A 13,183-nucleotide genomic window follows, 5' to 3' on the forward strand; every position below is an offset into this window, starting at 1 on the left:
TTTTGGATGGAGCAAATGAAAAAAAGAAGAAGAAGAAAAAAGGATATTCCAATCTTATTCATTCCAATGCATATCTTGTACGATTGGGTTCATAGCAAAGTCCAGGAAAGGCCATCACAAAGCAGGGTATAGCATTTTAGACCATGTCAGTTTGCTGAGTTGTTCCTCGAAATCTTTTCTGATAAAGGAAAGAAACCTTCATCTAGAACAAACAAACTTTTCTTTTTAGTGTAGTTGGAAATCGGTTAATGACTGATAATCGTTATTCATCGGTGCTGGTGTGTGGCCCATCCTAGAACAATATGAGTAAATTGATGGGCAGGGAGAAGTTACTATTTGTTTTCCTGGGAAGTGCCAGTTTTTTAAGAACAGTCCGAAAATCAACTAATGTGTTGTCATATAGCGACATTGTATAGGAAATCGTATTTTACATTCCAACTCTAACAGTGCACTCGAGGAAGTGATATTCTTGCATGGCATCTAAAAAAAAAAAAAAAAAAAAAAAAAAAAAAAGCTCATGTGAAGAGAGAATCACGTGAAAAATAAAAGTAAGCGTCCACACGAAGCTATGCGGTGCAATGTGAGCTGTCGAAATAAAAATCGGAAATACACAACACCGTGGCGATTAAGGAAGCCACAAGTGAGCAGAAATCTGAGTTCATAAAGGCTGTAACGCTACGAGTTGATTCCAACACCATGCGCGGTCACATTTAAAAATTGTGGTTTACGCTCTTCTCTGTCTGCGATGCATTTTTTTCTTTAGGTGATAGTTACTTCATTTCCTTTACTAAATGTATATTGCAAATGGACCTTCCCTTAGGGTTTTTCACACTGTTAATTTCAACGCCTTGCTGTGGTGAAATACACATAAGCTTCTTTAACTGGCAGGCGTGAGGAAGTAATTCAGCATCGAATTCTTACACCTTTGCATAAAGAAGGTAATGCACAGAATTGCATCTCCCATCTCTTTGTATGAATATATATATATATATTTTTTTTTTTAAATAGTGTCAACTTTAAATATTCTACGAAAAATAATGTATAAGCACATTCCTGGTTAAAAATAGTCGCACAAGGGTACGTATGTCTGTTGCATATAAAAGGTTTCGTTGAGATGTGGCACCTACTCTCATTTTTGTTATAAAAAGTGTATATAAGTATTTTAGAAGCGATATTTAGGGAAGATTGTAGCTGGTAATTTACAGGTCCAAAAGTAAATTTTCACTTCATATCCTTTGATGAAACTCTAATAAGTGAAATTGTGCTAAATCGAAATATTCCTATGTGGGGCTCTAAGGGAAACCTATAAAGTCATCCCCGCAAACTTTCGAGCTCTTTTCGAAGGCAAAGTACAAAGCAACCCCCAGAGAGAAAAAGCCTAAAAGCACCGCCCTAAAGGAACGGTCGGCGTCAAAACAACAACAACAACAACAACGCACGTGTAGCTTCCCGATCAGCTGATGAAGTAAACAACTTCTTTTCCCTCAACCTGTAGATAATGAGATAGTAGAAACTCAAGTCATTTCTACCTGCTGGTGAGTAGATAACTATCACTTCTGTCAATTAACATCACGCTGTACTTATTTATGAGTCGAATTCTAACAGAATTTTGCTGTTTTTTTTAGGAACGGCTTTTCCGGTGGTAATTATTATAATTTGTCCCGAGGAGCTTTCTAACCAGTACGTAAAGACATAGAAAAACGCATAAGGATTGGCGAGGTATAAAGAGCCCTATAGATCAAATCAGAATTTGTCTAGAGACTTTCTTCTCTCACGTTGTCTTAGGATGCTGTTGCTAGGCAGCTCCCTACTCGGTAACTCCAGGTTCAGTTGCTGAATGGTAATTATTTTTCAAAGGAGAAACTATTGAAGCCCGACCTCGACCCACATGCAAGGGCTTATCAGCACATTTTGATTTGCAAATATTATTCAGTAAAAGAAGTGAAGTAATTACTGTTCATGCTTTGTTAATTGATGATGCAATGATTTAGGCACATGGCATATACTGTTTTAGGACATTTTTTATGGGGATTTTCAAGTGGGCTCTTTACTAAAGTGTGGGTTTTACCATGACATAAAGGTTATAATTATTCACTTTGGATGATATTAAGGGGCAATGTACATTGGAATGCAACTGATATTACACATTTTTTTTGTATACTAGTTAAGTTCTAGTGTCTTTGAGGTGTAATTATAGTTCTTACCCAAAGTCAAGACCTACTGTTTTCAATATAGAGGGAAAGATCCTATTATTGATAACCTGTGGGAATATGCAATGAATCTTTTTAATGTAGCTTTGAAAGTAGTGTTTGCTTGTCGATTAAAGTGAAAATATCAAGAAAAAGGTATATGGTTTAAATTCTGTAGCCTGAGATAGATGCTGAAAAACAGACAGGTTTTGAAAATGTTAGTTTCCTGTATAAAATGAAGAGGTCAATGTACTTGTATCTAAGAAGTACTTTCTGATTTTCAGTATTTTTATGAAGTTTTCACATTTTCTTTACAAGGAAATTTTGTTTTTGTATAGGCAATTCTTTGCTGATATTTTACCAAATATCTTGGTTAATACGTAGAGCTTACATCTTTTATTATTTATAGGGAAACTTAATTCTTTTAGCTTGATATCATGATATGTACCCAAAAGCCATGGTATGTTTTCCTGCACACTATTGAAATTACAACCTCCCTCTTTTCAGAATGCCCCAGCCATGTTACGAATAGCAGTAAGAACATGTACAAATTATCCAAACCAATGGCAATACGCAACAAGGAGGTGGATCCACACCTCTAGGGTTATGCGATCTGTTGTTCCAGTGTTTCGACGAGCTGAACAGTATCATGATCATATAGCATTAACTGACCAGCATGGTGAACATACCTATAGTCAGATTTATAGGTTCAGGTACAGTGACAGCACTCATTTTGATCCTGTGCTATGGGATATTCAAAGAACAAAAAATAAATTTTCTTACAATATTTCATGTAATGCAAGTTAAAGTAATTGTATCCTATATTTTAATCAACATCATAAAGTTTACCATTGCATTTCTCTCTCTCTCTCTCTTGCTCTTCTTCTGTTCTTGGGGTTATGTGGCTAAAGTTTTTTTCCTGAGTCAGTGCTTCCTTTTAAACAGTGGTCACCTGGCTCGCCTAATGCAGGATGTCCTAGGAAGAGACAGAGTACAAGAGAGAGTAGCTTTCCTGTGCCCCAACGATGTATCTTATGTCATTGCTCAATGGGGAACGTGGATGGCAGGTCACATTGGTATGTAGTGTGTAGTAAAACATGTGAAACCTTGTCTATTTTTCTTTTCTTTTCTAAGAAAAACTTGTACTATTGAAATTTAGTTCTTGAATGCTTTGCTGATAAATTTCAGCCTAATAAGAAAAACTTGATATATGATTGAAATATATTTCTTTAGTGTTTTGTTGAAAAATTGTTTTTAAGAATTAGAATAATATGCACACATATTAACACTAACGTGTGATGATCTGCTAAACAGTGTTACTATTTTTATGATTTACAAGCATATTTTTCAGTCAATAACTTCACCAGAAAGGACTGTTGTTTCTGAACTGGTATTGTATTATTCATAGTCTGCCCCTGTCAGTCTTTTTATCCAGGCCATCAGTTTCTGTCTGCCAGGCTTATATTGTATGTGTAAGTGCATACATGAGTGTGGTAATGTGTGTCTGTATATTGGTCTACATTCATTATAAGCTGTACCAGAAACCTATTTTGAGAACTGAGTTTTTGCTGCTGTTCTGCTTTATGACATTTCAAGTGTAAATCCTGCCTCTCCAAGCCATCACTCTTTTTTTATACAGCTGTTCCTCTGTGCCCAAAACACCCACATCCACAGTTAGACTATGTTGTGAAGGACTGTCAGGCATCGGCTATTATTACCACTTCTGATTTAGCACACAAGATCAAGCCAATTCTCTCAGGACAACAGGTAGCCTTTGTAGAAAACACTTGTATCAGTAATCATGATAAAACTGAGGATTATTCTAAGACCATTTCTTGCAGATATTATCATAATATCAATTCCTGTTATATATATCAAATATCACTTCATACTACCAAAAGTAGGAGCTTGTGTATAATGTTTGCCCCACTTTTCCCCTTCCCAGGTTATAGTCTTAGAAGAGTATTTTTATAAACAGTCCCCTGTCAGCAAAGAAAATGAAGGCAATCCAGGTGCAATCCCTGAGTCTGTAGCAGAAGAGAATTCAACAACACAGTGGTATGGCTGGGATAATGAATTTTACTCCTTGAGCGATGCTATGATTCTGTACACAAGTGGCACAACAGGACCCCCCAAAGGTATGGTGCATGTGTGCTTTTGCTGGTGGAGGAGCTGGTTTTTGAAGAAATGTTGACATAAAGGGACAAAAAGAAAGAAAAGTAGTAAGATTGAGAAGTGGAATAGGGATGAGTAGCAGTAAGAGTTGGAATAAGAATAGAAGTAGTAATAGAAGAAGGAGCAGGAAAAAGAGAAAAGGTATGATTCAGAATAAGGGTGATAACAGGACTGACAGTAGGATGAAGGGAAAAAGAAGGGAAAAGACGTCACATGTTGGATCCGGCTGCGCACATGGACTAATATCTGGGCGTTAGGCTTATCTGAGTGAAGACTCTCCTGGGTGTGGCTTGTAGGCCTGGCTTACATGAGACTCTTTGCCTCCCCTTTGCAATGTTATAATCTCTTTTTCTACATTAGTGATTTTTATTTTTTAGCCATTTTCTAAGATCTCTATTTGTCATTTGATATACTGTATCAAGATGGTAATAGCTTGTTTTCCTTGCACAGACTCCATATCATTTCTCTAGGTTGTCTACATCTCTGTGCAGTAACAGTATCATTAAGTAACATTGTACTATTTTAGTCATTTTTAATATTCTCATATTAAAATTTTTCGTAACACCCTACACTACCAGTCCTTGTGGCCAGGAAAAGGATCCTGAGCAGGGAAATAAGTGTCCTTCCTTGGGCTGGTTCTCTTTCAGCCAAGGCTCATGGATGTACATTTCACCCTTGTTTACTATTGGTGGAAATAATGCAAGAGTCCCCTCCTAAATATTCACTTAGGCTAATCTTCCTTCAAGAAATTTGTACACTGATGGTGAGTCATTCCCTTCACCCTGGTCTTGAGCCAAAATTTTCAAGACTGCATTCCTCTCACCCCAGCCCAAATTTTTCCATGATGGCATGTTCCTGTCACCTGGTCCTCAGCCAATTGTTTTCATGATATGACATTCAGGTCACCTGGATCCAATATGTTAATGGCACTGACCATACAGATAACAATTATTACTTGTTTTCTTATCTGTAAGGTAATGTTCAAATAATCACCCTGTTCACTGTACAGCATTCTTTGATTTCAGGTGTTGTTTTGAGTCACAAGAATGTAGCTTCACAGACAAGTTGCCTGATCCAAGCATGGCGTTGGACCTCTAGTGATTCCATCCTGCACTGCCTGCCGCTCCATCATACCCATGGCATTGTCAATGCTCTTTTATGCCCACTACATGTTGGTGCCAGGTAATGATGACACAGTGTATTATTCATTACACTATTGTCTGTTATTATTCCAAGTGCTTTAGGTATATAATTTTCATTTTCTATTATATCTAAATGCTTCATATGTATAGTTATAGTTTTCCAGTAGTTCTATGAACTTCATTTGTATACCACACATTCTAAGTTAAATGTTCAAACATTCTGGGCAAAGTTCTGAATGTATTTAAAAAATATGATTCACATGATCAATTTTACTGAGCAAACTGTCTTTCCCTTTTTTCCTTATCACATTCTCTCTAATAGGCTGTATCTGTATGTCTGTATAGCTGGTTGTTAAATTGTCTCTATCTCTATCTCTATCTCTGCCTCTGCCTCTGCCTCTGCCTCTGCCTCTGCCTCTGCCTCTGCCTCCTCTGCCTCTGCCTCTGCCTCTGCCTCTGCCTCTGCCTCTGCCTCTGCCTCTGTCACTGCCACTGCCACTGTTACTGTCACTGTCACTGTCACTGTCACTGTCACCGTCACCGTCACCGTCACCGTCACCGTCACCATCACTGTCTCTGTCACTGTTTCTATCTGTCTCTGTCTCTCTGTCTCTATATGTATGTATGTAAGTATATATGTATGTATGTATGTATGTATGTATGTATGTATGTATGTATGTATGTATGTATGTATGTATGTATGTATGTATGTATGTATGTATGTATGTATATATACATATGGATAAACACATCTATCTATCCAGATATTCATGTATATGTCTGTTTACCTCTCTCTCTCTCTCTCTCTCTCTCTCTCTCTCTCTCTCTCTCTCTCTCTCTCTCTCTCTCTCTCTCTCTCTCTCTCTCTCTCTCTCTCTCTCTATATATATATATATATATATATATATATATATATATGTATATATATATATATATATATATATATATATATATATATATATATAATTTTATGATTGATTCTTAATTTACAGAGTTGTCATGCTACCAGAATTTTCTGCATCCAGAGTTTGGAGTCATTTGCTTTCCTTGGATACCCCAGTCATGTCACGAGTGAACCTCTTCATGGCTGTACCCACAATATATGCGAAACTGATTGAGGAATATGAAGATAAATTAGTGAAGAATACTAGAATGATAGAGTATGTGAAGGCTATTTGCATGCAGAATATAAGGTTAGTGTTTATGTGTTTGTGCAGTGATATATTCTATGGAGTAGGCTATATAGAGATGAATGTTTTTTTTCTTGATTGATAATCCTTTGTAAGACATGTTTTAAAGTAGAATTATGTGGAAGTGAGTAATGACAATTTAAAGTCCAAGTTTTAGTTCTCTCTAAGTGCTTGCATACCCATTTGTGATGGGTAACATCCAGTCATGTTATGGTGAATATTTAATTGACACTGGGTAATGTCTAATCATATTGTGAGCCTGGGTCCAGGTAGATGGGATGAAGCATTGGGTGTCTGGCTATGAGGGGGGTGGGGTGCATCATCAATGCAAAACTTGGCAAACTTTATTCAGAATTTTACCTGTTCTGAATAGGTTAAACACTAAAACATTTAATGGATCCCTTGTAACTTTATCTAAATTACCCCCACCAAGGCTCATGGTAAGTGGCTCTGCAGCACTGCCTGTGCCCATCCTGGAGCGGTGGAGGGCCATCACGGGCCATACACTCCTGGAACGCTATGGGATGACGGAGATAGGAATGGCCCTGTCTAACCCCCTAAAAGGAACTAGAGAGCCAGGTCAGGATAGGCACATCAAGTGCCTTTGTTTGGTCATTGTATTTGTGTTATGAGGTCACAGAAACTGGGATGGCTTGCTCCAACCCCCTGAATGAAGTTATGTATTCAGGTGAAGAGGTATATATTTATAATTTTTTGGTTATTGGAAGGCAGACATGAGGTTGGTCCTCTCCTGAAGGCAGGTGAGGAGATTATGAATATTGAAAAAATTGTAAAAGGCATTTTATATTTATTATTTTTTACTCAATTGTCTTCTTTGATATTCATTTATTCAGGTTTATAAGATTTGAAATCTTTGTCTTGCAAGTAATTTGAATATAATAAGAGTTGAATATTGATAATGATTGGTAGTTGTTATAGCTGGATATGTCAATTTCAGCCCAGAAAGTGCAAAATTATATTAACAAGGGTTTCAAAACTCTTTTCTGAAGGTTGCGTTGGAACCCCCCTCCCAGGAGTGGAAGTAAGGGTTGCCAAGTTCATTCCTGGGAAGGAGGAGTACGAGGTTCTTTGTGCTGGGAGCAGCCAGGGAACCAAGGTCTTCACGGATGGGGAGGTCAGATGAAAAGGAGGCTCATAAAGTTTTCTGATTAGAAATACTGTTTTATATATAATAGTTGTATACACATATGCTTGCATGCATGCGTTTGAGTGTGCATGTGCGTGTGTTTGTGTGTGTGTGTGTGCGTGTGCGTGTGCGTGTGCGTGTGCGTGTGCGTGTGCGTGTGCGTGTGCGTGTGCGTGTGCGTGTGTGGGTGCGTGTGCATGTGTGTGAGCGTGTGTGTGTGTGCGTGTGCGTGTGCGTGTGCATGTGTGTGTGTGTGTGTGTGAGTGTGCGTGTGTGCGTGTGCATGTGCGTGTGCGTGTGCGTGTGCGCGTGCGTGCGTGTGCATGTGTGTGTGTGTGTGAGTGTGCGTGTGTGCGTGTGCATGTGCATGTGTGTGATAGACAGATGTAGATTTAAATGTAGATACAGATTTATATATATTTCATGATTTTCCTTTGTTTATATTTAGTACACCATCTATAGGTATTTGTTATATATAACATATTGGTCATGTTAGATGATCATATCTATAGATATTTTTTTGTGCTTATAAAAAAAAATTGGGGGAGGGTTGCAAGCATTTCTTGTAAAGTAGCAATAGCCTTTTTCTGATGTAGTATTAAAGTCTGCATGTATATTATACATTTATGTAGTTACATTAAGATTTGTCTTTAAACTGCAGGCTGGTGAGCTTCTGGTAAGAAGCCCTAATGTGTTTAAAGAGTACTGGAATAAGCCTGAGGCTACCAAGAAGGAATTTACTCATGATAAGTGGTTCAGGACAGGTTAGTATTCTTAGCATACAGTATGGAACATATTTCATAAATAAGAGAGAACTGCATTTTTTTTTTTTTTATATGAAAATTTGTCATGCATATATTTTTCCAAAAGATGATTTTATCTTCAGTGTATGTCATTCTTGATTTAAGTCCTAAGCTGTATGTTCCTCACTTCCCTTTTCCCTTTCTTTCTTCCCTCACACTCTTTCTTCTTCAGCCTCTCTGTTTCTCTTTCCTTCTCCCTTTTCCTCTTCCTCTGTATATCTTTGGTAGAGTGAGTGGTTGCTAGATATTTCAAAGAATTTATATTTGTACATTTTTGACAGGCATATTTTTTGGCAAATTCCTGTTTTAAGAAAACACATTCACTCTCACTCTTACTCTTACTCTTACTCTTACTCTTACTCTTACTCTTACTCTTACTCTCACTCTCACTCTCACTCTCACTCTCACTCTCACTCTCACTCTCACTCTCACTCTTACTCTTACTCTTACTCTTACTCTTACTCTTACTCTTACTCTTACTCTTACTCTTACTCTTACTCTTACTCTTACTCTTACTCTTACTCTTACTCTTACTCTCACTCTTACTCTTACTCTTACTCTTACTCTTACTCTTACTCTTACTCTTACTCTCACTCTCAATCATATTTGCACTCTCACTTACACTCTTATCTCACTTATGCTTTCTTGTATGTAAAGAGTTAGAGAGATGAGCATATAAGTGTCCCTTTTAGGACAGCATGTGGAAGGGGACACTATACACATAAGCCAAGCCAAATAAGAGCACAGTTGGAGTTGGAGTTGGAGACTGGGGTAATAGTAACTGTAAACTGTAAATAGTAACTGTAAACCAACCATACTATTACCCTGACCCCTCCCTTTTGTGTGAAACCAAATCATCTTCCTTTTTTACACAACTTTATTTTCCTACCTCCACACTTCAGGAGATGCTGCACAGTACATAGCTGGAGCTTCCTTTTTATGTGAATGTAACTTTATATTCCTACCTCCACACTTCAGGGGATACTGCACAGTACATAGATGGAGCCTACAAAATCTTGGGACGGACAAGTGTGGACATCATCAAGAGTGGTGGGTTTAAGATCTCAGCCCTTGATGTGGAGCAGCACCTCTTGGATCATCCTCATATTGCTGAAGTGGCTGTGGTTGGGCTTCCAGATATCACATGGGGACAAAAGGTCTGTCTTAGAAAGAGAGAGAGAAAAAAAATATTTGACTGTTTATAGGTATAGGTATGATGATTGACTATAACATTTTTATTGGAAAGAAGAAAGTTCATGTTAATAATGATGGTGACATTGATAATGGAATGAACAGTAGTGAAAATAAAGAGGATGGTAATGATGATTGAAGTAATAATGATAATCACATTATTAATTCATTCACAATGTGTGCCTTCCTCTAACATCATAGGTGACTGTCATGCTGGTATATTGTCCTGTCCATTTGTGGCTGGTCAGATCTGCCCTAAATTGTGTGCGCTAGACAGTTTTTAGCTTATTTTACCCTGGCTGTTTTCCGTGAGGAGAAGCAGCCCCTCAAAAGTAGGCTTAAGCCTCTTTTCCTAAAATTATTGTTTATGCCAATGCCAGGAGTGTTACTAATATTTCCCTTGAGCAACTGACTCTGAGCTTCCTTTGTGAGGGGGTTAACTACAGAAATGGTAATAATGATTACAGAAATTTATGATGATAGGAATGATAATGGTAATGATGATGGTAATGATAATGGTAATGCTAATGCTATTGAGGATGGTAAAACTAATGAGGATGCTAGTGAGGATGACAAACAGTAATGTTAATGCTAATGAGGATGATAAAAATTCATCTGTCATCACCACCAGGATATATTATATCCTGTATAAAATAAGATATTTCATAAAATCACTAAGTGAGGCACTATCCATTTCAGTAACTGTGAGGTATATTTGTTAATGCAACATAAGCTTTACTAAGTCTGAAAAGTAGTATAAGTCAAAGCACAAACTTATTTTTTTCTCTTTTCCTTGAAGGTCGCAGCTCTCATTGTATGGCAGAAGAAGGAGCCCCTTGATCTGGTGAAGCTTCGTAATTGGGCACGGGAGAGGATGCCCCACTACCAGGTACCGTCCGTGGCAATGACCATATCAGAACCCTTGCCACGCAATAATATGGGGAAGGTCAACAAGAAGCAGATTGTGATGGATTTCTTTCCAGATAGTATGAACCAGCAGTAATCTGGCTTTGTGTGTTGAGGGTATGGATGACTGGCTGTGAGGAGGTAGTTTTAGGGTATGAGTGGGATATTGTTTGTAGGTGTGATATTGGAACAGTTATTGTCCCTTTAGTCAACTGCAGGGTTGATTGAAGTTGAATTTTGTCAAGGAAAAGAATAAAATAATGTAGAGGCAGCTACTGTCTATAGAGAAATGCAATGCTTTGGTTAATTTGACAGTGTTGCTACATTTTATTTTACCTTAAGGTACTGTACCACAGTTGAATGTTTAAATGATGCCAGTTACTCTTGTCACATACTACTTAAGGTATATTTACTGGTTCTGAGAAATGGTCCACAGGTCTAGTTATGCATGTTTCTAATGTGCTTCAATTTTTCTTCTTTTTAGAATAATGCAATGCTGATAAAGCTATTGTTCAGCCATATTTCCAAGCAGGTATTCTATGATATAAAAAAATGAATACTTCATGACCTATGACTGTTAGCTACTATTGGTGCTTCCCTGAAGGTGGAAGGTATCCATAGATCAAGGTACCTATGCATTCATGTTTTTCCTTTGGCCTCCTTTGGAGCATTTGTATTAGGAATGTTATTGATCTCAGCTGAATACATCAATATGCTGTAGTAACAAACAGACTGAAGACATATTATCAAACAAATATTACTGCTTGTCTTGAAGTAACATACAGTATGCAAGACTAGGAAATCATATCTATAAAAGGAGCTGAAAGTATGCTGATTTTATTGTTCTTCTCTACTTTTCTCTTCTTTTTAGATTAACATGTGTATAGTAGTATAGTAGTCATAGTTGGACAGTGGAAAGTAAATCTAACAGAAATATTCAATTTTGAATTGCAAATGCCTTTGCATTGTGTGAAAGAGATTCCAGGATTTACCACCTCTCAGTATTTAAATGTTATGGATTCTGTCTCTTCCATATTCAGTTTCATATGTACTGGACTACTTTTTTAAAAACTAAGATATATATTTTATAACACAGAAAATCCCAGTAACTGCTATTGGAATTGTGTTTAAGAATGAAGTGTAAGGAAAGTGCAACAATGATCTTATATATGGGAGTCTTGGTATGTACTGAAATTTCCTTGTTTATGTTCCTGTTTTTTCATATGACTTCCAAAAAGCCATACAACTGTATTGAAAACAGCAGCTTAATATAGTACGTAGGGCCAGTTAAGAATAGTTTTGGATAGGTTATCTATCTCCCATACTTTTTATGTTATGTATCTGACACTCATGCCATGATTATTTAAACATCATTTTGTGTCTGTGAAAAAAACGGAAACATATAACAGCAACATTATAGTTACATTTGTTTGTGTTTGTGTGTGCATATATACACACACACATATATATATACACACACATATATACATTTTTTTTGTTGCTAATTAGATTATAATCTCATGATGTGCAATCATTTTAGGTGCCTTAAAAATATATGGATTTAGTGTATGTGACTGCATTAATGCCAGGGAATCACTTTGGTTCCCCTTTTTCATTTATTATGTAGAAAAAAATACATAGTATTTTGAACCATGCTGATGTACAAAGATAGACCTTTGATGTTTTCTCTGTTATTTTTATGATTAATGTAAATTATTCACTGATGTTAGAAGAGCTGGTTATGAGTTAAAGTGGGACATTAGGTGATCATGAATATGGTTTTTAAATATGAAATTAAAAGTTAAAATATAGGATTATGGCAATAACCAACATTTTAAACAACCTGTTTAGTTGTTTAGTTATCATAATGATAATAACGATAATGATATTGATAAAGATTCTTCTTATTTTTTTATTATTATTTTTATAATTATTATAATTAATTATTATTACTACTATTATTATTATTATTATTAATATTATTATTATTATTATTATTATTATTATTATTGTTATTATTATTATTATTATTATTATTATTATTATTATTATTATTATTATTATGATTATGATAATGATCTTCAGATTATCAAGAGAATTGATGGGTGTTCCTACAGCAGCTAGTGCAAATATCGAAGATTACAACATAGGGAAAAGTACTTAACAGGGATAATAAAAAAGTGATTGGAGAATGCTTTAAGGGAATGGTGGTCTCTGAGATCTGTTACCATTAGGTGCTGGTCAGAATTACTTCTGTGGTGTGACTGCAGGTAAATGATTATTTTGCTGCAGTATAAAAGGGCACTAAAATCTGTTCAAGTGGAAAGCAAGTGTTACTGCATGGAGAACCAATGGTACAATTTTGATGTACTGTATATGATTCAGTGATTGTGAAAGATGTCTTATTTATTTGACTCAAGGTTTTGTATGTGTGGTTCCT

The 13,183-nt window shown here is 36.4% G+C and overlaps 1 protein-coding gene across 1 annotated transcript in view; it reads left to right on the forward strand.

Annotated features, from left to right (window-relative positions):
* Window positions 1-1,405: 1,405 nt before the first annotated feature.
* The window catches only part of LOC125042332 (malonate--CoA ligase ACSF3, mitochondrial-like), a 12,572-nt gene continuing 794 nt past the window's right edge, over window positions 1,406-13,183 (forward strand). Inside the window, exons 1-12 of the mRNA XM_047637871.1 lie at window positions 1,406-1,535; window positions 2,697-2,902; window positions 3,135-3,265; window positions 3,829-3,956; window positions 4,135-4,327; window positions 5,390-5,546; window positions 6,499-6,699; window positions 7,130-7,275; window positions 7,707-7,831; window positions 8,505-8,607; window positions 9,625-9,803; window positions 10,637-13,183. The exon at window positions 10,637-13,183 is cut by the window's right edge and continues 794 nt beyond it. Coding sequence (XP_047493827.1) covers window positions 2,709-2,902; window positions 3,135-3,265; window positions 3,829-3,956; window positions 4,135-4,327; window positions 5,390-5,546; window positions 6,499-6,699; window positions 7,130-7,275; window positions 7,707-7,831; window positions 8,505-8,607; window positions 9,625-9,803; window positions 10,637-10,840 — 1,761 coding nt within the window. The 5' untranslated portion in view covers window positions 1,406-1,535; window positions 2,697-2,708 and the 3' untranslated portion in view covers window positions 10,841-13,183. The remainder of the gene's footprint in view (window positions 1,536-2,696; window positions 2,903-3,134; window positions 3,266-3,828; window positions 3,957-4,134; window positions 4,328-5,389; window positions 5,547-6,498; window positions 6,700-7,129; window positions 7,276-7,706; window positions 7,832-8,504; window positions 8,608-9,624; window positions 9,804-10,636) is intronic.

This window comes from Penaeus chinensis, chromosome 3 (genome assembly GCF_019202785.1).
Source record: "Penaeus chinensis breed Huanghai No. 1 chromosome 3, ASM1920278v2, whole genome shotgun sequence".
In the NCBI taxonomy this organism is placed as follows: Eukaryota; Metazoa; Arthropoda; class Malacostraca; order Decapoda; family Penaeidae; genus Penaeus; species Penaeus chinensis.